At 44.6% G+C, this 26735-nt stretch overlaps 1 protein-coding gene across 2 annotated transcripts in view; it reads right to left on the bottom strand.

Moving 5' to 3' along the window:
- The window catches only part of LOC144781424 (inverted formin-2-like), a 273145-nt gene that overhangs the window by 209795 nt on the left and 36615 nt on the right, over positions 1 to 26735 (bottom strand). For both annotated transcript variants that reach the window (XM_078660274.1, XM_078660275.1), the window contains exon 2: positions 22265 to 22673. In XM_078660274.1, the coding sequence (XP_078516400.1) occupies positions 22265 to 22658 (394 nt within the window). In that variant the 5' untranslated portion in view covers positions 22659 to 22673. The remainder of the gene's footprint in view (positions 1 to 22264; positions 22674 to 26735) is intronic.

Raw genomic sequence — 26735 nt, 5'->3', positions numbered from 1 at the left:
AAGATTGAACCGCAAGCAGAAACAATTGGACGGCCTGGGGGATGGGACGCGTTTTTGTGGATTACAGGAGTGCGCAGGGTTTTTACATTCAGGAAATTAAATTCCTTTTTGGAGAGGAAACCGACTTGGAGTCCCTCTGTGGTGGTCTTTAGGATCAAGCCTTGTATCTCTTTGGTTGGATTTGATGCCAACCTCATGTAATGATCCTTGTTATCCAGTTGGCGTTGGATTTCTGCGATGTATGTTTTTTCTTGGAGCACTATGCCACCACCTTTGTCGGCACTTTTGATTATAAGTGTGTCATTTGCTTTGGGGTGATTGATTGCTTGTTTTTCTTTTTGTGTGATATTGAAAGGGATAAAACTTTTGGTGTTCTGTAGGATAAGTAAATCCTTCAAGACCATTTTTTCGAAGGTGAGTATTTCTGTGGGTATCATACCTGCGGATGGCAGGAAAGTCGATGGAGGCCAAAAAGGCAGGGCTTAATTTGTGCCGGGGCTTGCCGGTGCTTAGCACCGGCACCTAATTATCAGGGCCGGGTCTACACAGTGAGTCACGCATCGCATTAAGTGAGTGCACCGTCCGCACATCAGTTACATGATTTCCTTTGTGCATGTGTGCTGCTGTCACTTAGTTACCCCGTACTGACTGGTTGTGTTGTTGTTTGATCATGATGAGTCATGACTCTGAACAACTTACTGTCTTAATGTTGACGAGTCCGACTTAATTTCTCCTCCTCACTCTTCTAGTGTTTTTCACTGACAACAGACTTCCGGACCCAGCAGACGAGGTCACGCGGGTCAGTGTTGCCGGCCCCTAGTGGGCGGGACACTGAGTTGGGCTGGTCTTCTTCTTCTGCGGGGGTTGGCCGTTGGGGCTGTGCACGGCAGAGAGAGTGACGCGTGCGCAAATTTAGCAATTGAATGCGCACGCATTCACTTGCCATGGCACACCCCAGCATACCCGCATGGCCGCATCTTTCTCGTAGTCGTTGTGCTCACCACCAAGTAACTGGTGGTGGTGGTTGAACTTAAACGCTACCGCCGTTAAAAGTAGTGGGAATCGGTCGGACCGGAGGTTGGCTGACTCGGTAGACGTAGAGACTGACCACGACTGTTGCAGACTACTAGCTCACCAGGTGAGGGGCGGTGAGGCATGGCCTGGGGTAGGCCGGCGGCCTAATCATCATTTAAAAAACGTAATTATAGCTGCGCAGCGCAGGTGATGCAGGGCCTGGCAGGCACAGGCCGCAGGTGCCGCCGTGATTACTGCTTTACTTCTTTTTATTAATATGTTGATTGGTGAGGGTCTTTCCGGTCTGATGAAAATGATGATGAGTGGCCGCGGCTATTAGTTTGGGTCCGGTCCCTTAGTTTGATCATCATGATCATGTTGCCAGGAGTAGTGTGTGGGGCTATTGCCTGCGCAGTTGCAGGCCGTCCCGGGCTGCCTGGATGGATCAGACATTACTGGGCTAGCCCTGGTTTCAGTTTTGGTTCAGACTCTCTCGTCAAAAAATCTGCGGGGGGTTGGTTGGGGCTGTGCGCGGCAAGCAGCGTGCACAGATTTTATTTTCAGATTGCAATGCCAATGCGCGCGCTTTCGCTGCTTTGCCACACCCAGGGGGCCCAGCATACCCGCATTGCCTACAGGCACTGAGGCTCACCAGTCACTCACTACCACCTTAGCGGCGATGATGCCTGGCCCTGGATTGATTTTGTAACTTGTGCACGGTTCACACAGTTTGTTAATGAAGGGTCCGCCCGACTCCCCCATGCCTTCTTCTCCCCTCCATTCACCCCAATGCCACCCTGCTTCCTGCGCCTGCCAGTGCCTTCTAATCCAGTGCCAGCTGCACCTGTGCCGTGCACCATTCATTTCTCCCTCAAACTGTGGAAAAAGCGGCCTCTACCTTATGGTAATGACGGCACTCCAGCCATAATGTAACTGCGCAGTGAGCACAATCTCAGCGAGTAGTTGGTTATACAACCATCATTTCATTTGCTGCCTGCTACCCACCTCAACTCGCCATTCGTGCTACTCTCATGCTAATGACTGAAGGGCGCCAGCAGTGGTGCCTGAACCCGCGCACTTGTCCAAGCCCAGCCTGAAACACCAGGCTCTGCCCTCTTCGCACCGTGGCCCGTCCGCCCAACCTCACCCCCGCACAGGCTCCGGGTCTACGTGGGGGAGCACTGCTGACCAGGCATGCAGGGAATAAAGACATGTATTTACATCTGACTACTCTCCGCACGTTTCCCTGGCTCAAAATTGACTGAATTGCGTGAGCAAAAGCCGTGCAAGGCTCGAGCATGAACTGCGTACAATTCCAAACATCTCTCCGAGTTCTCCCAAACACAGTCTCGTAGCTCCTTACCTTACCCACTACAACTCGGCTGAATCACTACAATTTGTCAACACCTGCTCACAATGCTGACAATGTCCTGTGCACAACGTTGCAAAACATTGCTCGTATTCTATCCTTGAATCTCTTCAAGGAGATTCACCGGAGCTCAGGGTTATTCTCATTCTGACCAGTTTAAATGTAAACTGATTCTATTACAGGACCGGAGGCTTCAGATTATGCTTCTCAATCTTTACTGCATTGAACATAGAAGCCAATGAAAATGTATATTTTCACAGTAACAGTAAAACAAAACTTCATTTCCCATGAACACCAATGGCTTAGGCACGCCCCCACAGTCCATAAGAACCCCTTGCGTGCACTTCACTTCCTCTTTCTTTGCTGCTCACAAGCCAGAGTTAAGTGCACCTTCCCCCTGGTCCCCTCAATCTGTTTGTGTTTGGGGTGCTTTGGGGGTTGCTGGTAAATGTGATGGTATTGCGGGATGATCCGCTTCTAGAAAGAGTTATGTTTTGGCACAAGTATTTCATTTTGATGCTGGTTTGTGAAGATATTGCTATTTTCTGACCTTGTTGTTTTCAGTCTCGGGCCGATCGGCTTTCAGCGGTCATTGATCGCGCTGTGATGCGCGCGTCCTGTAACGCTCATTGGAACGGTCCCTGACCGGCAAGGGGCCGCCGCGCTATCCATAAGAGCCCGGTACCAGCTGCCTGAAGGCGCGCTGGGCTCCCCTTGTACGCCCTGACGCTCAGGCCGGGTGGCTCTCGGCCGACGCGCGCGCCCGAAAACGCTGACCAAATTGGGCTTGTTTTTGGTAGCGTTTGGGCGGCGCGCCTCAGCGCAATTCCCTGGCACACTGGAACAGCGCATTTTCGCGCGTTCCACACACCGGCTTGCCTCTTGTTTGATCGCCAGTGCTGTTGGTGGTAAAATAGTCAAGGCCCAGAGTGTGCTCACGCTCTAGAGACTTTGGGGCCAAGGTCACTGACCTCGTGATTACAGCTTTGCTGAGGGGGTTTGGGAAACGTTGCCATATTAATTTATTATTGTGTGCTTTGGGCTGACCCCCCCCCATTACCCCCCCCAGGTGTGAGATTCATAGGGTGTTACCCCTTGTGTTGTGAGGTGTACTCTAACATGGAAGAGTGGGTGAAATACCCAGAAGAGGATGATGCAGATGGGGAGGAGATGGTTGATGGACAGCAGGAAGCTGTCTTAGAAGACAATATAGTAGAGGCTTTGGACGCCTCGGTCCAAGCTTCGGTGAATCGAGCCATGGAGACTAAGGTCCCCAAGACAGTGCAACAGGCACTCGCAGTGGCCCTACGTCCCATTCGTAAACAACTTGAGGGTTTTGCGAAACGCCACGGATACGATAAAAAGAAGAAACACAAGCAGTCAGTCCCTTCTTCTTCAGCCGCTGGCTCGGCCGAGCAGAAACAGTGGCCGCATGCACACTCCATGGCCTCCTTGCCAGCCAAGGAGGCAGGTGACCAGCCATATTCAGGTGGGAAGGCGAAGGGTAAAAGGGCAGTGTATGTGGACACTGATACCGCCACCACCGATTCTGATACCAATACGGACACTGATACCTCAGAGGAACGTCCTCCCCCGCCCAAGAAAGCAAAGGTTGCGCCCAACTCGGCGGAAGACAAGGTGGCCAAGACTTTCAGCTTTGACCCATCAGACATAGTACACCCTCGGTCTTCGGACTGGGTCCCGCCGACGGAGGTTTCTGAGTACATTCACGAACACCTCAGGAAGAGCTTCGATAGGGAAGTTCGGAACCGACTGCGGTCGGAGTGCCCACGTCCAACTGTCCCAGATAATGTGGCTGATACTCCGGAGATTGATGCCAGTATGTTGACCTTTTTGAGGAAGTTTTCGAAGGACCCCAAAAGGGGGTTAGACCGGGCTTGGCGAGGCTGTCAAGATAAGATGCTTGACGTTGTGGGACCCCTGGCGAAGATCCTGGAGATGGCCCTGGCGGCCAAAGAAGGGGCTACCCCGGTAGATCCCGACATCTTGGCGGGATGGGCTCAACGCGCCATTTGCCTGATAGGTAATGCAAATTGCGCAATATCTTCGGAAAGGCGCAAATCCCTGTTGCTCAGAATGGACAGTAACCTGACGGAACTGGCTGAGGCCGAACCGGGCCCCCTGGCTGGGGGGTGTCTTTTCGGGGACCGATTCGTTAAAGATGTCACTAAGTATGTGGGGACATTCACCGCCTTAGACAAAGCACAGAGTGGTATCAAACGCGCCCTCACGCAGGGTGTTTTCAACCGGGCCGGGCGAGGCGGAGGTCGCTCGTCAGGCCGAGGTTTCCAGCGAGGCTCCCAACGAGGAGATTTCGGTCGCGGGCGTGGAGAGTGGGACTCCACCCGCGGTGGTACCTTCTATCCGTCTAGGAGAGGATTCAACAAAGGACGTTTCCAGTCGGGGAACAACAGAGCAAGCTTCAAGTCCCACCAGAATTCCGGTGAGTGTTACAGAGGTTTCTCTGCTTCCTTTGGGGGGGCGCACACAGCATTGTCTGATGCAGTGGCAGGCCTTGACTCAGGATGCTTGGGTTCTGCAAACCATTCAGGGGTTTCGGCTGGAGTTTTATTCTCCCCCGGCGCAAGCGTCTCCCCCTCCACCTCTCCATTTTTTCCAACTAGATCACAGTTTCATAGACAGAGAGGTGGCAGACTTGCTGCAGAAAGGCGCGATTGCCCGATGTCAGAGAGGCCCTCGCGGTTTCTTCAGCAATGTCTTTCTGGTTCAAAAGAAAGGAGGAGGCAACAGGTTAGTGCTCAACCTCAAAGAGTTCAACCAATACCTAACTTACAACCATTTCAAAATGGAAGGTATTCATTGGTTAGCGGATTTGCTTCAGGAAGGGGACTGGTTGGTCCGTCTGGACCTCAAAGATGCATATCTTTCTATTCCGATCTTTCCTCCTCACCGCAGGTTCCTGCAGTTTCTCTGGAACACACGTTGTTACGAGTACAGGGCCCTTCCTTTTGGTCTCTCCTCGGCCCCCTGGTGCTTCACCAAAGTGATGAAGCCGGTGGTGGCCTATCTCAGGGAAAGAGGAGTGCGCTTGATCATTTATCTGGACGATATATTGATCATGGTGCAGGACCGGTCGACTCTACAGCAACAGCTGACCATGACTACTTCGCTACTTCAGGACCTGGGTTTTGTGATCAATCTGAAGAAGTCAGTGGTGGTTCCGACTCAGGTGATAGAATTCCTGGGGTTCACGATCAATTCCCTGTCAGCGCAGTTGTGTCTGCCCCAAGCGAAATTGAGAGAGCTAAAAAGGAGATTGTGAAATTACTGGACAAACAGATGGTCACGCTCAGAGCACTGGCCAGAGTGGTGGGGATATTGGCGTCGTCAATTCAAGCTATATTCCCGGGGCCCCTGCATTACAGGGCCCTCCAGCGTCTGAAGATCAAGCACCTTCAGAGAGGGCTGTCGTACACGGACTCTGTCCCCATTTCGGAAGAGGTCCGAACAGAACTTCAGTGGTGGCTAGGCCACGTGGACGCCTGGAACGGCAGGGCAATCTTCGGCTCTCAGCCGGAAGTAGTGATCGAGTCAGACGCCAGCCGATGGGGCTGGGGCGCGCGTTGTGGAGAGGTTTCCACAGGCGGCAGGTGGACATCGCAAGAACTCGAACTTCACATAAATTGTTTGGAACTGCTTGCAGGATCGTTTGCGATCCGCACGTTATACCCGAAGCAGACATCCTGTTGCATCCTCCTGCGCTTGGACAACGTGTCCGCAGTGAGGTATATCAACAAGTTGGGCGGCACGAGGTCGTCTCTTCTAGTCCAAATAGCCAAGGACTTTTGGCACTATTGCCTTCAACATCAGATATCGGTAATTGCGGAGTACATCCCGGGGCAGTCCAACCAGGTGGCGGACTGGAACTCCAGATATCTGCGGGATTACAGCGACTGGAAACTGTATCCCCAGGTGTTCCTCTGGTTACAGGCGAATTGGGGTCCGTTTCAGACGGACTTGTTCGCCTCCAGACTGACTTATCAGATTCCCCGATTTTTCAGCTGGAGGCCGGATCCGATGGCAGCAGCGACCGATGCCTTTCTCCAGGATTGGTCACAGGGGATTCATTATGCCTTTCCACCCTTCTTGTTGATTCCCAGGGTGGTGTCTCAAATGGTACGACAAAGGGCGGAAATAGTGTTGGTGACTCCGTGGTGGACGTCACAAGCGTGGTTTCCCACGTTGTTGCAGTGGAGCTGCGATCGACCCCGGTTGTTACCGGGGTCGACGTGGTTGTTGCAGGGCCCTCGACAGGAACAACATCCGTTGCTGTTGGAGGGCAGGCTAACGCTGATGGCCTGGAGGCTTTCCGGGAACAGTGGCAGTTGCCAGGAGTTTCGAGCGACACTGTGGAATTCATCAAACAGGCATGGGCTCCTTCCACCAGGAAACGTTATTCCGCAGCCTGGAAGAACTGGGTGGATTGGTGCGTGGGACGGCATCTGGATCCCGTGGGGGCAGAGCTGTCCCAAATTTTGAATTTTCTGTCAGAGAAAGCGGCGGACGGTTTAGCTTACCGTTCGGTCAATAATTTTCGCACCGCTATCTCGGCGGGGAATGCTCAGGTAGACGGGAAACCAGTGGGCATGCACCCGGTAGTTTGTAAATTGTTGAAAGGAATCAGGGTGGCTAACCCTCCCAAACCCAGGTATACCGGGTTATGGGACGTCTCTTTAGTGATCTCGTTGTTCAACAAATGGCCGGCTAATGCTCTTCTGTCTAGGAAGCAATTATCAGCGAAATTGGCCATGTTGCTTTGCTTATCGTCTTGCAGAAGGTCTTCGGATGTGAGAGCGCTCGACGTAACAGGTAGAGTGTTTACTCCGGAAGGGGTTTCGTTTCATATTACAGGACGTACTAAAACAATGTCACGACATATTTCTTATAATTCCTTCTCTGAAAATAATAAATTATGTGTGGTCCATTGTTTGAAGACTTACGAAGAATGTACAAAGGCCTTTCGGCCTCAGGGCTGTACTCAATTGTTGATTGCTATTCAAAAGCCCTTTAAACCTGTGGTGGCTGCCACTATTGCCAGATGACTGCGCTTCATTATGAAAGAAGCAGGTGTTGATACACAAATCTTTGGTGCTCATTCAGTAAGAGGCGCTATGGCGTCAAAGTCATATGGTTTGGGTTCAAGTATCCAAGATATCATGCGTTGTGCAGATTGGTCGTCTGAGTCAACGTTTAAAATGTTTTATTATAAGCCGGTGGGAGATATTACTTCAGTGGTATTTAATCAGCGTTAAACTAGCATAATCTGAAGCCTCCGGTCCTGTAATAGAATCAAAAATTTGCTAGCATTCGCGACAAGAATTTTCAATTCTATTAAGGACACGGAGGCGAGGATTATCCCACCCGGCTTCATGTACAGTATGTCATACGCTTGCCCACCAGAGTATTCAGTGATTACGGTGGTGTTATTTCCTTTATTTCAGGAGCTGAGAAAAAGTCGGACTGAAAGACGATGGACGTCAAGATGTTGATCTGAAGTGTTCTTCCATGTTGGAGGATTTGTTATTGTTCAAGTTATGGACTTATCGCCTCAAAGAAAGAGGAAGTGAAGTGCACGCAAGGGGTTCTTATGGACTGTGGGGGCGTGCCTAAGCCATTGGTGTTCATGGGAAATGAAGTTTTGTTTTACTGTTACTGTGAAAATATACATTTTCATTGGCTGCTATGTTCAATGCAGTAAAGATTGAGAAGCATAATCCTCGCCTCCGTGTCCTTAATAGAATTGAAAATTCTTGTCGCGAATGCTAGCAAATTTTTGACTCACATGCATCATGTGAGCCAAGAATTTCAGCTGCATGGACCGAAAGGCAGTGTTCCGTTAGCAAGCCCTGGCACTCTTATCTCGCGATAATTAAAGCATAAATATGTGTTCATCCCCGCAAATAACAGACTTCATGGTCTGCACTTCAATCTAACGCCCTCTGGTTATGTCCGTCAAACACAAGTTACAACTGATTATTAATTCACTTTGATTTTTTTATACAGTGTTACAAGTAATTCGCTCACTGAATGATGGCAGCCATTGTACACGTTCTGGAGAGTATACATGGTGTAATAATTTAAGCAAGAGGAAGCAAGTAGCTGTTAAAAAGTAGCAGCAGGGAAATGAGGAATCCTTATGGGAGTTCTCCTTTTACCTAGTGGGAATGATGAAAGAAAGTCCTCAACCACTGTCGGCTATTGTTGTGAAGAAACATTTAAGTCCATTCAAAGGCTGAGCACAATAACCCTACATTCCTCGAGGCTGCTCCAAAGGAGGGTGTGGCAGGGCTGACTGTATAACAGGCTACTTTGAGATGAGAAACGAAGTCCCTGGTTAGCCTCTGCATTGGGACCCCCGTTCTTTTTAAAACGTACATGCAGCCCAAATATGCACTTTTAAAAAAAAATGGGTTGCATTTATCTACATAGACATTTTGCTTTCATATCCACTTTAAACTTGTTGTCAAAACATTACATTATTACAAATACAATCTTGCTAAATCGACATTATTCTCATAAAGAAATTTATTTACATCTGACTAAAACAGATGAGGCCAGCGCTGCCCCCACTCAAAGCAGAGGCCTCCGTGGTTATTTGTATGGCAAGCATGAGTGCATGTGTAACGCACGCGCACGACTCTTAAAATAACCACAGACGACAGTCAGACGCCCACCCTGGACCCAATCCCGCTTTTTGGCCGGTGGGTTCTCGGGTTGGGGAACAGGAACACCAAACCCCCCAGAGGGCTTTACAAATCTCCGACCGCAGCCCGGATTATGAAAAAGGGTTATTGCCCTGGCTCCCGCTTTCCTTCCTAGTTTCACAACCACCTTGCCATCTGTAGGGCTGCAAAGAAGCGCCACCCTGGAGTGTGATGTTAAAAGTGTGGGTATTGCACTGCAACCATTCAAAGCTGCCCCTTAGTTTGTTTGTGGTATTTCTGTAGTGTGTACGTTGCCAAAAGACAGTGGATGAAGCTGTGACTACTTGAAAGGTAGTACAGGGTTATATACCTGCTGCAAAGAACGTTTACCATGCATATAATGTAAAATATCTCAGTGTGTTTGTTACCGCTTCTGTTGGAGAGATCCTTTTGATACTTGCAGTTTGTAAGTTAACATCTTATCATAGAACAGCAAACTATTAATATAAACTAGTCTGTCAACAAAGAGCTGCATGCAAACGGCAAGTTATATATTAGCGCAATATGTTTTTTGGGCCAATCTTTCATTATCCTAATCTTGCAAAAAGGGTTAATGTGGATAGAAATCAATTTTTATTGAAGAGAACCCCTAACAATGCTGGTATGTTTTAAATTCTGAATTTGAGGTTTCCCAGATTTCCAACTCTTAATCTATATTGCCTACAATGACAATCATGGATGACATGTGACTCCTATACCTTGTAGTCCTGTCTGATGTAACATTTCATATATACTGATTTACACACGTAGGATTGTATGTATCTATGCAATGTGTGTAACATTCCCTATATACTGATTTACACACGTAGAATTGTATCTATGCAGTAACATTCCCTATATACTGATTTACTCACGTAGGATTGCATCTATGCAGTGTGTGAATGATGCAAAGTGCTCTGACACCTTACACTGGTATGAGAGGCGCCATAACACAAAATTAATCTAAGACAGTGGTTATGGAGGCTTGAAGCCAAGGGCATTGTTAACGGGTGGTACTGACTACATCTGACTTTTAGCGGTGCCAGTTGAAGATGTGGGTGGAGCTCATATAATAAGTGGGTGGAGCCAGTGGAGGAAGTGGGTGGAGCCTGGGAAAATGGATGGAGCCTCTGACAAACTTTTGAGCACCTGCACTTCATATTTTACAAATTAAGCACTGCAAAAAGGTGTATTGGCAGTGTGGTCTGGTGTGGGATGCAACTGAAAGAAAGCCTGGAGTCTGACTCGTCTGAAGAATCTGAGGAGTTCTGTTTGTAGTTCTATGTTTGTTTTCCCCTTATTTTCTATTCTTTTCCCTTGAATGCTCGGTACAGGATTGTGCCCGTGTTTCATCCTTCTTGTTGCTTTCACTTTGATCAAATTCTCTCTATATTTGCCTCAAATAAATGTTCCTCTGTCCGGCTGGACACTGGAAAGACCATCCATAGTTCTCATTGAAGTCTATGTTGAAATGTTTTCACCATCTAATTTTAAGCTAAGGACCTTTGTTCCTTTAAAATAAGCAATTACCTGTGGTCCTAAGCTACCTGATCGGGTCCCCTTGTTAAATATACTGTGTAATAGCTCTCCTGAGCACTCTTTTCCACCATGTATATCAGTAGGGGAAACTGAGGTAACAACCCAGGAGGAGGCACCCTATCTTCTGAAAGAGGTTATTTCCCTCTGGGATTTCGAACAGAAGCTTAATTTAAGGTGCAGTAGGCAAGAGAAGGATAATGCTCCAAAAACTATGTTAATACCAATATAGACAACTGGTCTGATACTTAAGTTGTACCCCATCGGAGCTGTCCATGGAAATCTCTCAAATGTCCACAGCTTCAGATCTGGAACTAATTGGGAACCGGTCATGTACTCTTCCAGGACAAGCGTTACAAGTTTCATCCGCTTTGAGAGAATATTATCTTCCATCCTAGCTCTCCAAGAAATGTTCCTTCTGACTCTACTCAAGAGACAGTTGCCTTAATCTTGAAGGTACTAACCAGTACAAAAGAAGATAGGGAAAAATCTAACCAGGGTTTCCATCCGCAAACCAAATGAACCTTGGAAAATAGGGAGCCCACTGTCAAAGGGCGACTAATGGGTTGCCTACAGAGGATGGGATTAATGTGACCTTTGCCCCAAGACAAGATTTCTGTTCACAAGCAGGTAAACTCCATGTTAAGGTGACCTTAGACACCCCCAAAAAGAGATGTAAGGTGGAAATTCCCACACTTTCAATAAAACACCTTTACAACCTTTGCTCAGTGGACTCTGTGGTAACTGGATCTCATGTGAAAATTCCAAACTCTGAGCCCGAAGTATTACCCATCTTCAAGACAAAAACCCAGCCAGAGCCAAGTGTGATCATTCCACTAGCATTTGTGCAACCAAAGGGCAAAGGTAAAACAACAACAAAATCAGAGGGGAAGAAAAAATTCGCCCCGGGAATCTAAAAAAATAGAAGGACCCAAAAAATGTTTCCTTTTGAGAAGCAAGGAACTCTTTACGAAGGATTGAGACATTAAACTCGAGAAAACAGCAGGAGACCTAGCCCTGAATCATCACCTGCATCAATTATCTCCTCCGTTGTGAGGAATGATCCTAGCATAATGCTAATGTACCCCTCCCCTTTAATTATTTCTCATCCCTCCACACTCAAACCAGCTGCTGTACCATTTGTGAAAACATGCAAGGTGAAAGCAACATCTGTCCCATTTCCCCTTTTGCCTGTCTGCCATCATCCCTATGTTAGATTTTGTTCCCCTCTGACTCAGATATGATCCTGAATCATGCGTCTTTATTACATGCTTTGCGTACATTAAGAACTTGAGTTAAAATTCAAAGCAGTGATATTTCATTGGTTTCCTTGACCCATATTTTGCCAGGGATAAATACAAGGGTAATTTTTCATTACAAAATTGTTGCGAATATGGTACTGTAAAACAGTGAATGTCTTCAATGCAAAGGCATTGATGTGTGTCCCGCTTATGGGGGAAGCCAAATTTCGGGGTAATAGGTTCTGATAAATTGTACAAAAAGGTGGGGGATTGGCATTCTATAACATTAAATGGGCCTGTGGATGATCCGAGAGGGCAGCAAGTTTCCATAGGAATTAATGATAGACGCGTGACCTATGAGAAAAGGGTCAACCCCCATTCCGATTGTGTAGACGAGGAGCTTCAAAAATGGAAGTGGTTGGCAGGTGCATTAAATAGTGTTTGATCACCAGCACCCGCAGCACTGCATTTCAATTAGCAATGAATTGGTTTCCTGGAATGTAGCAGGTATTAAAAAAAGCATAGAGAAACTGCAATTTTTTGATTGATTGAAATGCAGACATATTCTGCCTCACAGAAACCTGGTGTCTCACCAAGCTCCAGCGTGATGGTTATTTCTCATTAGAATGCAAAGTTACCCCATCTAGAAAAGGGCATGCAAACAGGGATAGCTATTCATCGAACTAATAAGAATAATTAGAAATATGAGATTTTCAAGGACTCCTCAAATCTTTTCCTAGCAGTAATGCCATTCCCTAATGATGGGGGGAATTTATCAGTCCCCATTTTACTATGCCTATATTCCACCAGATTCCGGTTATAATAATCTCTTGCATAACGTATTCGCTTTTATTAAACACGTCATAGATAAGGAGAATGGCCTCCAAATAATCTTGGTTGGAGACCTAATTTACAAATTTTCCAAACTTGCTATTAATCTATTTCGAGAGATAAAAAAAGAGAAAGCTCTACTTATTCCTCCTCTTTTTTCCAACTAAATCTAGAATTGATGAGAGAAAAGATCCTTCTAGATCAAATGAGGAATAATGACCGTCTCATAGCTAATTGGAGATTACCCACTTACTCCCCTGCACAGTATACCCATAAATCCTTCATGCGGGAGGGAGTTTTAGATTATTTTATTGCTGTGTGTACTTCTTTCCATTTGTTAGGTGATTTGATAATAATAGACTATCCTCAGTGATCATACATTGCTGGTATTCTCCTTAGAGACAAATACAACACCAGCTGGGTCATGGAAATTTGATGGGGCTATTTCACAATTAAATTTAAAAAACTCAGGTGCAACCAATGGGATCCCAGAATATCTATCTTAAAAGATCTATTAGAGAAAGCGGTTAATGATCTTGTCTCTCAGGAAGCTGATGTTCTCCAGTCATTTAATCAGTTCATGAAGCAGTTTTTAATAAACTATCTGGAGGCTCATCAAAACCCCAATTCATCCAACTCCTTTTCCTCTTCTTCAGCTGAATAAATAAATTGGTCCAGTCACTTGTCGCTCTTGAAAAGCCACATAATTCACCCAATGGCAAGCTTAAAAAACCCAAAGTCTAAACCACAGGTGGATAGATTTAGGAGCGGCAGCTTTCAGGAATCATATGAGAAGCTTCTAAAAAATAATTGTGGATTGTTGCTGGACAAGAGCTAGGTCTTCCCCTTCTCCAATTAGAGAAGATAGCTGGGTCGGCTTTTTTTCTGCACTATATACGGCGAAGGATGAGGCAGAAAGGCCCTTCAATCTGGAATATCACATGCCGACCCATACTTCTCCTACATAAAAGTTGACAGTAATTTGCATGCAAACTACCACCAGATTGCCCTATTAGATGCAGTGGTTAAAGACTTTTCCAGATGTCTGTTGGCTCAGCTTAATTCACGGATTGAGGGCAATAAAATAATCCCGCTAGAGCAGAGAGGTTTTAGGAAAAGGCATGAGACCTTAGATAACATAGCTGCAATACAATTAATTAATGAGAAGTATGGGATTACTAGAGGTTGTCCGTTATAGGCCGCATTCATAGACTTCTCTTCTGCACGGTTTTTGATAAAGTGGATCGTCCAGTGCTGTGGAAGGTGTCGGACCTCGGCATTCCTGGAACTTTATTGCACCCAATTATTGCCATCCACTCGGTCACATAGTGCCAAGTTTAATTAGGTGGTGATCGAGGACTCTCCAGGGCGAACTCAACAAAAAAAATTATTAAAGCAGGGGTATCTCCTCGCTCCACTGCTTTTCTCTCTATAGATCTCAGACCTGCCTGAACCCTCTCACAAAGTGTGGGTTTACCACCTAATACTGGGCGGCAGCCAATTTCATGTCTTCTGTATGCAGATGACTTGGTGATCTTACCCCTAAAGTTCTCAATAGCTGATTAAGGGCATTGCAACGAAGGGTGGGAGGTGGACTCCGCTACGCTGTAAGTTTACGGAGTTTTGCCGGCTCCGCTCAGAGCGTGGAGTTCAGCAAAAACTCTGCTGACCGCCACTGAGTAGCGGAGTTTGCCATCACACACTGCACACCCGTAATTTGGAGTATCTGGTGAGACACATAATTAATGAGTCATAGAAAAAGTGGCTTTTAAACACTATGCCCGTGCACCGCGGGGCAATGTACAAGAGAGCAGGTGCACTGCTCCCTGCCACTAATGACTGACAGAACCTAGGCGAAAAGGAAGCAAGAGGACAACCTGGGGGGGAAGGGAGTGTCATCAGTTTACAATGTAAACCCTCTGCATCAGCGCCAGAGAAGAAAAGCCTGCTGACTTGAGCCTTTTCAATCCATTCTCCGACTCCTGACAGGTGCAGGAGTCCACACACTTATTACACCCGGGCCCTGCCACCTCTGTTTGCAATGAACACTTCTGTGTCAGGAGGGACAGTGAGAGGGCAAGTGCAACTACAACTGGGTACTGCAGATAACATCTAATCTGAAGTCACAGGTTTCCGCACATCAATGCACCTCAGCAACTGGATTGCAAATAGGGTTCAGCTGTGTAAACGCATGGATCAACAGGAGGGAGATGGCTGCTGCACATATAGCCATCAGGGAGCGATTTCCATAGTCTAGCGGCTGGCACATGACCGCTGAAGCCCTTGTTCCTGCTGTATGTGTCAACTTTATTGGAAGAGGAGACCTGAAACATTTCCTGGATAGGTAATGCACAGCAGCCTCCTCCCTACCATTGGCCTTTTCGTTTTACAGCTCATTTGGGTGCTAGGGTGTGTGAGGGGGGCTTGCAATGAGTGCAAAGCAGCCTCCTGCACCCCAGGCTCTGTTGACTGTGTGCACAGTGAGTACTCCTGTGTGACCCAGTGACCCCTTGAGTGCCGTTCCCCAGACCTGCGCACTCATGGTGCGTGTGACCCTGCTGTCTCTGCTGATGGGGGTTCGTTAATAAGTCGACGGGTACCGTTCAGTGTTCGCTCCTCTTGCAGTGATCAGCCCGTATCCTGAGACGGCGTGCACTGACCCCATGTTACCAGAATGCTGGCTGCATGGGATGCTTCTGGGTACTACTGTCCTGTCCCTGGCCTGGGTCATGAAGGGGCAGCAGCTGCGACAACCGGGAGCCAGTGAGTTTTGGACTGCTCTGGCACTTACCACACACCCGAAGTAGTGCTACACTTTTGGGAGGCTGGCAAGCTTCTAATGAATTCCATGACCGTCCGGCTCATGGCAGGTAGGCAGAGTGCTAGTTATATCCTATTCTGTATGAATATGGGATGGAGTGCAGTCTGTGTCTGTACAGTGCCAAGTGTATGCACGCTGCCTATCACTGCCCTATAATTAGGGATGGGCTGGTACTCCGCCTGCAAGCGGAACTCCGCTGACTTTGTCAAAACTCTGTGAGCTCCACCCACCACTAATTGCAACACTATGCTGACACACAATATCTGTAAATTAACTCCTGTAAAAACAAAATTCTCTGCTTTCATGGTAAGAAAAATGCTAAATATGCTAACATTCACTTGGTATTTAGACTCCCAAATATTGGAAGAGGTTAAGACATTTATTTTTTGGGCGAAATTATTTGCAGTAATCTGAGCTATATTGGTCATATTTCAAATAACCTGTGTCAGGCTCAGTCTCAGGCTACTGGACTGGGAGCATTCTATAAGGGTACAGGTAGAAGATACTTCTCTTATCTCCTACTCCGTTATCTGACCAAAATCCACACCTTTATTGTATGCAGTGAAGTTCACAGATTTAACTAGATTGGCCTTTTTGAATAAAGTAGAGGGGCAGATTCTGAGAAGACCTATTTCTTGCAATACCTTAGCATCAGTGGCAGCCCTAAGGGTAGAATTGGGAATTAAAAAAACTTATGTCCAAGGTTTGGCGGGTGTTGTTCAGTGGGCTTTCTGCCTGGAGATGCTCTAAGCAATATATGAGAAAGAACACTTGTGCAAAAAAAAAGAAAAAAAGTTTCTTGTACAGGAATTACAAATATGCCATAGACCAACATGGACTTGATAAAAGTTCAGTGCTTTCTCTCCCTCCTTCAAACTAAAGGCCTGCTTAAAACAAGTGTCACTGGCTTTAAGATTTTACTTGGACAACGAAGCTTATGGTAAGAAAATGAGCTATCAAAGGAGAAAAGTTACCATTGTAATAATAAAAATCCAACCATATGTGACATGGAATATGTCACAAGAGGTTGGATGTTTCTGGCCCTAACTGCGATTGGCTATTTTGCCTTTAAATTGTCTAACATCTAAATAGTATGGAACTTCTGAAATCTGCAATTTGTCAGAATGACATTCAAGATCTGAACCATATTTGTTTGCCATGTCCTTAAATTGCATTGCCGTAAATGGTTGCGATCTATATTTCTGAAATTGTCCGTACGATCTTCCTTGGAAGCCCGACAACATTTGCTTGATCTCCGTATTAAATTGTTCTGCTGGCATAAGTTTTACTTTTTTTAAAATGCTTTTTAAACTTATACTGATTTTAGTATTGATTAGCTACGCTATTAATTGGTATATCTTAATGAATGTGATCAACTCTTTTCAATGATTTGAGGAAAGATGTTCTTTGTTTTAACTTGAAATAAATTGTTTTGTGTGGACCACCTCGGAGTTTCAAATTATGAATGAAATGTAACTTGATACTATGCTGCAATTTATTATTTTGTTTATTTTTTCTGTTTCTTTAAAAATATATACTGATTTAGTGAAAAAATTTCGGATTAATTGGAATACTGTGACAAAATGGTGTTAAATAATCTGTTTGGAGCTATATTTAGAATCTGACGGATTTGTCATAACTTGTGAATAGAACGGAGAACTGTTGGAACAAAAAATATGGGCACTTTATCGTCTGAAGTTTTGTATCTCTTCGGTTAACCTAGGACTGTAATGTATTACTATACTACATAGCAATCACTGGAAATTATTTCATATCAGTTCTGAAATGCATAATAATCATCAACTATAAAAGCTAGAATTATATCTGTATGCTAAAATCGACTTTTTTAGTTTAAAAAATTAAGTTTGAGAAAACCAGTGTTACAGTAAAAATATAGTAAGAGGGGTGTAAGGAAACAAAGGGGGAACATAAAAGTTAAAAGTATCATAAGCATATCTAGGTTGGAATGAAAAAGCAGAAAAATATCAATATAACTATACAGCATTGCATTGCATTGCATATAACAACCATATAGCAACATTTCATTAGTCATAATATAACAACCTAGTATATAATATTAATATCTAAGATAGGGAATATCATGGAGGTCAAGCAACTTCATGTTGAGCAGGAGTTAAAGAAAAAGAGAGTTTAGCACTGGAATCATTGAACGATGTAACAGGTGACCATGTATTGAGGAGTTTCATGGCTAGATGGATGGGATGAATACATGCTGTATCCAATCTGTGATGATAACACACCGCATACCACCAAGCTTGGAAGGACAGATTCGTAAAATCCAAATTTTAGTAATCTGATGAAAGGCAATTGCTAACACTAAGTCCACGATCTTTGTATTAGAAGCATGATCCTCCCAGATAGGAGATAAACTACCCAAGAAGAGGTGCGTGATAGAAAGAGGAAAATAGAGTTGAAGATGGAGTTAATTTGAGACCAGACAGATGTCCAGAAGTTATGTATGTATGTATGAGCAGGTAAAAAGCAGGTGTTTTAAGTCAGCTAGTGGAGAGGAGCAGGACCAACAGGTGTCTGTATTGTGACATGTCACCTATGTAGTACAACTGGGTGTAACAAAAGCCTGTTGTAGATAAAGAAGAACGTTCCTGTAACATTTGCCGCTCAAGAAGTTTTCCTAATTTTGGACCATATTTTATTCCACAGAGAAGATGGCCAATCAACCCCAAGGTCTTCTTCCCATGAAAGTTAAACTTTGATCTTTACTCTAACAAGCTACAAGGATCGTAAATGGATATGAATATTGGAAGCTTTAGGACATGAAAATAGAAAGGCACACCGGGGGAGTTTTCGGATGAATTAGGATTTGAGTACATGCATTTGAAAGAGTTTGTGAAAGTATGTTACATTTGGATTGGAAGGAAGGGGGCAAATGAAAAAGTTGACTGGCATCAGAAAAAGGCAAGATCTTATTTTGAGAAAATAGTTGGTATGTCCAGATTAAGCCTTTGTTTCTCCAAGATTTCCAATAAAAAGATTTTCCACCAATTAAAATGGATGTGTTGTGCCACAGAGAGGAGTTAAAGAAGGAGTGTTAATCGATAGGAGATGGTGTTGGAGAAAAACCCAGAAGTTTACAAGTGTATTTGAGAAAAGGAATGGAAAAAGATGGTGGTCTACGGGTAAATGAGAGAAATTCCTTAAAAGAGAAAGGGGAAAGAAAGGAAAGTTCAAGTACTACCCACAAAGGACATTCCAGGGAAGAGCCAGAGAGCCATCCGGAAGCCTGGTGAAGTAGGAAGGATCTATAATAAGTGGGGAAATCTGGATAATTAACTCCGCCCTCTGCTTTAAGTTTTGTGAACAGGGACATACAAGATGATTTTTTATTCCACAGAAAGGATGAAAATAGAGTTATTTTTTGTAAATGAATGGGGACAGGGATATTAGAAATGGTGAATAAAACTAATGGAGGCAGAATCATTTTAATAGTATCTAGGCAACCCCACCATGAGAGATATAAAGGGTGCCATCTAGTGGTCAGAGAGGAAATGGAAATTTTTTGTAAACATTTCTCCATGCAAAGAGATATTGTTGTTGAAAGTAAAGGGGTAAAGTGAAGGCCGAAATATTTAATATGATGTGGGTTCCAAGGAAAGTTGGAAGAGCTAAAATCATCTTTGAATGTATATTTTGTTAGAGGTAGTAGTTCGCACTTATCCTGATTAAGCTTATAACCAGATACAGAAGCAAAGAATTCCCCTTCCTGTAAGAAGGCAGGGACAGAACATTGAGGTTCGGAAAAAAATAATAAGATGTCGTCAGCATAAGCTGCTAATCTAACTTGGGCATCTTTAGTTTCAAATCCCTTTATATCTACATTTGGCGAATCCTAGATAAAAAAAGGTTCCAGGGCTAGATTGAAGAGGAACTGGGATAATGACAACCTTGAAGTACCCCGCTTTTTAGTTAAAAATAGGGAGATGAAAAACCATTCACAAAAACAGCAGGTCGTTAATTAGAATATAGAAGAGAAATCAGGGAAATAATTTTGGAACCAAAACATAACCATTTCAATGTGTGAATGAGGTAAGACCAATTTACTTGATCAAACGCCTTCTCAGCATCCAATGCTATTGCAGCTAATGAGTGAGATAAGTGTGGGATTTTTGATAAAATATCAAAGAATAATCGGGTGTTGTCAGAAAAAGGAGACTGCTTTTAACAAAACCAGATTGTTCTGCGCCCAGTAATTGGGGAGGGGGGGGGTGGATTCAAGACGAATAGCTAGGGCTTTAGAAAAAAAATTATATACAATATTTACAAGAGAGATGGGTCTATAGTTCTTGCAATATTTCAAATCCCGCCCATCTTTAGGTATTAAACATATTAGAGTTTCTAAAAAGGACCCTGAAGATTCTCCTGACTGTGTAAAAAGATTTAAGAGATGGAGTAGTTTAGGAAGAAAGATAGGAGCAAAGTGGTTAAAAAAACAACTGTAGATCCATCAGGTCCCGGAGCTTTGTCTTTCTTAAGTGATTGTAAAGCACTGAGAAGCTCTTGTTGCAATAAATCAGCTTCTAAGGGGGTAAAATCTATTTGAGTATTATACGATTTATGGATACCTGAGAGAAATTGTGTAAAATCAGATTCTAAGGGTGTGGTCTCAGGGGAGTATAGTGATTTATAAAAAAAAGAATGAATTCTTTAAATATCTCTGGATCTTTAGTGCACACTGGGTTATGTTCATTGTAGATAGCATCAATATCAAACTTATTATGCTTAGTTTTTAAGTAATTTGCCAAGAGTTTGCCAGCCTTATTCTGACCCCATAGAACTTTGCGCTTTATTTCAGAAGATATGAGGCATTGTCTGTAAATTCCTTGTTAAATTGACATTTTGCCTTAATAAGTTGAGACATTTTAGATTTTGAGGTGAAATAGGAGTGTTCCAGCCTCTTTATCTCAGCCAAAAAGTCACTGGTAACCTTACGGGCATTTTTACGTTTTCTGGAGACAAAAGCAATGATGAAGCCTCTGGCAGCTGCTTTGAATGCTCCCAAATTACGGGAAAAAAAAGTATCGGTTTGGTTTATAGAAAAGTATTCATTCAAAAAGGTAAACAAAAGAGGAGTACAAATTTGGATCTAGAAGAAGTGAGCTATTAAATCGCCATCTTCTTGGTAAATTAGACTTTGAAACTATGTCCAATTGAATGGAAATGGGAGCATGGTCTGAGATCAGAACAGAGCCAATTTAAGCGCTTCTTAGATTTTGGGATATGTTGTGAGAAACAAAAAAATAATCCAATCTGGATTGAGTATGGTGGGCTGGGGAGAAAAACGTGTATGCTCTAGTAGTGAGACTACATGTTAAAAAACAAATCGACTTTAATACTGCAAATAAGGCAGTCTAATGAGCAAATGTGCAATGGTATAAAATGACAGGGAAAATTATTCCAATAGAATGCAGGCTGACAGAAAGCACTGGGCGAGAATGAAGGCATCAAACCAATTTGTATGGGGACTAAGATAATTATAATATTGATCAGGGTGAAGGAAGGCATTGAGATGTTTACACGGATTCTCCAAAGGAATTAATATGAGGGTTTTTTACGATTAATTTATGCAATCAGCATACCTTTCTATTAGGATTTGGTAATTCTATCTACCAAGGATTCAGAATGCTTTGTGGTGAGAAGGAGGACAGATGTCCGTGGTAAAACAAGGCTTTAGAAAAATATGGAAAACACCTTAAATGAATAACCTTAGAGTGGAGAAAATTAATTAAGTAATGCACAATAATGAGCTGATAAGCTCAAAGCACTGCCTATGTATGATACTGAAGTTTGCTAGCATAATCTTTTATCTCATATGAACTCGCAGGTTTCCAGACCAAACAAGTCTGACTCTCTCCGCCCGAAGTTTGAGCCATATGAACATCTTAGCATGTAGGGGCAGAGTCTCAACTCGCCTCTATACCTGGGGTTTTCTGGGGTAGTTATTTTTTCTCCATATTAAGCAGACATGAATCATTTTTAGACATTTTTCTTGGGGCATTTCAGCAAAAACAAATGTATGCTCAATGAATTAGATGTTTGATAAATAATTGAAATGCCATGAAGCTCATCCATCTAACCCATCCCAGAGATTAAAAGCGACATTTAATCTAAAATTAGACCTTGACAAAATGGAATAGCAGCTTTAGCCTTTTTTGCAAAAACAACATTTTGTAATTCTCATATTGGAAAGAGATGCCAGTTAAATATTTGGCATGGCTCCTTCTTAGGTTTTGCAACCAAACATAGAATGCTCCAAGGAACTACCGATGGGTGTCTTTAACTAATGCCAAAAGTAAATTTTTAACATGTCAAAAACTGCTTATATTAATGTTCTGGCAGCAACATTTGCATACCTCAATCGTTTACAGCGGCAGTGGTTGGTGCAAGGCATGTAGGGACATGCTACAGCCAACATTTCACAACCGACCTTCATGCCACTGTGCAAATTCATCACCATATTACTGCACCATACTATTGTGGCCTTACTAAAGAGCCATGTATGCCAATTAGAACCAACTAGTCTTACAACGTTTCAATGGGCAGGAAAAAAATCACAGGGGAGGGGTTTAATACCTTCTCTTTGCCTGGAGTCAAGTATGTCAGTGTATCCAATCAGGGAAAAGTGGGAAACCATAAGAAAGAAGCACTTTATGACAGTATCAAACGTGCAAATGAATAAATTTGTTCTTACCTTGTGACAGTTTTCGTACATAACCTTCATTGGTCACAATGTATTTGATCCCTCTGTGGGAGTTCATAACAGCTCTTACACAGTTGATGCATGTTAGCTGAAGAACAGAGTTTGCAATCCTGGCCACACCTCTTCCAGATAGTGTGTCTAGGGCTTCCAAAAGCAGATCCAGACCACTCAATTCCAAGAACTGAACCATCCATTTCTCATCACATCCTTCAAGCCTTTTCTTTAGTGCGGAATAGTTAACGACAGACGGAATCTGCACGAGGCGGATGCAGAGCTCTGGAGGAGCATTCTCTAGGTTGCGCTCAATCTGCTCAGCCTGTGGAGAAGCAATCTTGTAGTTCAGTGCTTCCCATTTCATTTGTGAGCCAGCTTTCTTCAATGCCATCTTAGAATAGATTTCCTGAAAAAAGGAATATAAAGTTAGATGCAAAATGGCAATATTATGTAAGGACCACCAAAGTGATTGTTTTTATTGTGCCTATAGGCTACATTTAGGATTATCACAGGAAATACACAATTAGCAACCAAACAAATTACTGGGTGCCATACTTGGGACAAGATAGGTCAAAATTCCCAACTTTGGTGAGATGAATAAATTATATTCTCCATATTTTTACTGTTAAAACTATCCGATTAAATGATAATTTGCCTTTCAGTTTATAAACATCACCATTTATGCAGCTGCCACTCCTGTAGTTTGAAAACAGAAACAAGGGAACCCTACTCACACAGAGCCAGGGTAGGTACTGTATTATCAAAAACAATGGTTCCTGTGTAACAGATGTATGTAATAATGATACTTGTATGCAGAATCGCAATATTTAAAAGGAGGTGCTATGATATCCAAAGGTGAACAGACCACATACAACTGGCTGACTGGTACAAACAGTAGTGCTTTATATAAATATAAAAGACAAATTTTGTCAAATCAAAAGTGCTTGTTTTTGATAATACTCCTATATTTTGAGGGGGATCAAATTAGCTGTTTTCACATAAAATATACATGTACATTTGTAAGAGTTTCTTTTATTTTGTTCCTCTTTCTGGAGTGGATATACTGAGAGCAATGCAGTTTAAAAAGTGATTGTGAAGAGTTTCGGCTTGAAGAGTTTGCAACTCAATACCATAGTATTGATTTACCCATTAACTATATGTAACAAAAGACACTCCACAGTAAGTTCATGGCAACCAGATGACGTTAGATAACATGCCCACCTGGAACCACCGGTGTGGCAACATCAGCAGCTTATGCCAGGGCAAGAATGAAAAGCTACTAAAATACAATGTTCATCCCAATGGATTTCCTCTACCTGAGAAAAATCTGATGAAGGCCATCTTCAGGGAGATGTTCCTACCTCAGTTCATATGTACGCAGATCAAACTCCATTCCCAATGTCGTACTTGGTCCCTGTTCTTCAACAGAAAAGGAATCCAGTAAGTAGAGAATGGCGGCACATTCCTTGCCTGATTGAAATAATTCTGGATAGGTTTCCAATGTACAGAAGTCCAAGGATGCATTTTTCTAAAATACATACATATACGGTCTCATTAGGGGATGGCAAGTAACATAGGGTGGCCCAGCCTTACTACTGCCGTGTACTATTACCCCCTTTTTCCTGGCCATTACAAGTATGATGTCTAGAATGGGGGAAAACAAGTGGGGACAGATAATATGGACCATTTATTCATATTCATCTTGACTACCAAGCTCTTATTTACTCACAAATTCAGTACCAGACAGGGTATTACCGGATGCAGAAATGGCACATGGTAATTTTAAGCAGGCGGAGCATTATTACCACTTAAAACCTGCAGCAGTACCAGTCCACAATACTTCGACGGACCATCTTGCCAATTATATAGACACACTACAGTGACAATGTGAAAGAGTCCCATTTTTTTGTCCATGTGGCAATAACTCCTTGTGTGGATTAATCCCTTCCTCAAACTCTACCTGCTTCCTTGCCCCTGAGGAAATGGGGTAATAAGGGCACACTCCCATGCCAAATGCTCTATTACATAAACTCTGAAGCTGTACATTTAGACGAAGTTCGGTTAAAGTGGGACAAGCACTGCAAATGTTTGGGAATATCCACAATCACACTGGATTATGGGTGTTCCCAACAATATCAAAGGCCAGCACCTGAAACCCACAAATTATTAAAGTTCCTGCACCACCCAGTCTATAACACACTTTTTACACGCCTTTGCTACTTCTGAAACCCTCGACTAATTGCCATGAAACTTCGAAAATGTAATTGAGTATCTAATATTGCATTCTGTAGAACGTTGTGACAATTGGTCAAAGATATTGAAAATTCCAATGATGGTGAGGAACTAGCACTTGCAGTTAAATGTCTCCTGGGTTGTTCTATGTCAGAATTGGCTACATTAGCTTTCGGAGTGGTTATATCATACTGCGTATTGAAATTAGATATAGAGATGGAGCTTTTAACTATGGGACAGTCCATTTGGTGGGTGTATTTTATTCAGTCATAATCGTGGATACAAGAAAGGGAAAAATGGATACTGCATCCAATGGTTGAGGGTGGTGGTTGATCACTAGGAACGTCAGTTAGTAACAGCATCTTTAAACCACATACAACCCGGTTAAGGGCCTCTTGGTGCTGGTGGCCAGAGTATACAAAAGAGAGAATCTCTGGCTCTAGTGCAAGGGCTGGATCTGGTGAAGGTTAGTGCTGCCCTTAGCAGCAACAACAGCCAGTTCTTGAGTTGAAGTGAGGGCATTTAGCATCAACTGCCAACACAAATTTCAGCCCACGCTTCGATATTGACGGCTAAAAAGCCTGAGGTACCCACGATCAAACTTTCCTCTCTCCCATCCACAAACAGCGGTGTACACATTTTGGAGACAATGCATGGGGGCATAAATGGGGGATAAAGAAAGTGCGGCAGGCTGATGGAAACTGCACAGTCATTACTATCAATTGCCGGTAAGAGTGGATGAAAAAGAAATCCCATTTTTAGCATATTTTGTTTCAGCTTTTTACAGCCCCTTAGTGAGGTCACTTAAAAATGGCAGTTAATAAAAAGACAAATGGCTGCAGTCACCCATCACAAACTTATACAGTAGGCTATGCAATACCCACTATTTTTCTGGTAATGCCGAAGACTGCAGTGGGACACCCCCGCGCCGCACGGCCACCAGCTGCTGCGTGTGCCCCCTGCCGCCCTCTGCCTCGCTGCTGCCTCGTTTGCCGGCTGCCGCCGCTGCGAGTGGTTTTTCTTGTTTTGACGGTTATTTGTGCTTGTCTGGGATAAACTTGTTTTTTCCCTGTTTTTTGCGTTCATTTGTGCCTGTTTTGTACTGTATTGTTATTTTTCTTCCGTGTTGCCCTCCTTCCTTGTTGTCCGCCTACCTCGACGCCCCCCGCCCTCCCTTCCCGCCACCGCCGCTTGTCCCCGCCCCTTTTTGCCTTCTGTAACCCTCCCCGCTCCCGCCTCCCAGCTGCTCCGCCCACTTCGCCTTAAATGGCGACCGTGCGAACGCGCAGCGGGCGCGCCGATTGTGCGCCGAAGGCGCGCCAAAGGTAAGCCCGTCTGCGCCCGTCCGCGCCTGGACCGCGCCCAGTGCCAGGACCCCTGGCCTACGAAGACCCCGACCGACCCGCCTGACGTACTCCGCCGCCACCCTCACCGCTCTCAACACCGACCGACTCCCAGAATGCCATCAAGCCACTCCAAGACGCACCCACGGACCTTTCAGCTGCCACGCCTGCAGGTTCTCCTGCAACCGGACCAGCCCCGCACCAGCACCCGCCAAGTCGAACTCCAGCAACACCCACCTCAAGTGCATCCTGCTCAACACCCGCTCCGTCCACAGACACGCCATCGAACTCTGGAACCTCCTAGACGCCACAGCCCCTGACGTTGCCTTCCTCACGGAGACCTGGATGAACGCCTCTTCAGCTCCCGACACCGCCATCGCTATCCCAGAGGGCTACAAGATCGTCCGGAGGGACCGAAACGCCAACCAGACGGGAGGAGGCATCGCCATCATCCACAGGAACACCATCCGTCTCACGACCAGCACCGACAACACCCTGACCAGCGCCGAACACCTGCATTTCCAGATCCACACCAACCCGAACACCACCCTCAGAGGCACCCTGATCTACCGACCCCCTGGACCACGCACGCAATTCAGCGAGGACATCGCCGACTTTGTCAGCCCGCATGCCCTCCCCTCCGCTGACTACATCCTCCTGGGAGACCTCAATTTCCACCTGGAGAACAACAACGACCGCAACACCAGCACCCTGCTCGATAACCTCGCCAACCTGGGACTCAAGCAACTGGTGTCCACCCCCACCCACCTCGCCGGACACACACTCGACGCCGTCTTCTCATCCAGCGCAGACATCGACTTCAGCCACGCCACAGAGCTTCAATGGACGGACCACAGCTGCGTCCACTTCACCTTCAAGAGAACGACGACCCA

Source organism: Lissotriton helveticus, chromosome 9, assembly GCF_964261635.1.
Source record: "Lissotriton helveticus chromosome 9, aLisHel1.1, whole genome shotgun sequence".
Taxonomy (NCBI): domain Eukaryota; kingdom Metazoa; phylum Chordata; class Amphibia; order Caudata; family Salamandridae; genus Lissotriton; species Lissotriton helveticus.
Note: the sequence above shows the minus strand (reverse complement) of the source record. Positions and strands in the feature narration are given on the sequence as shown.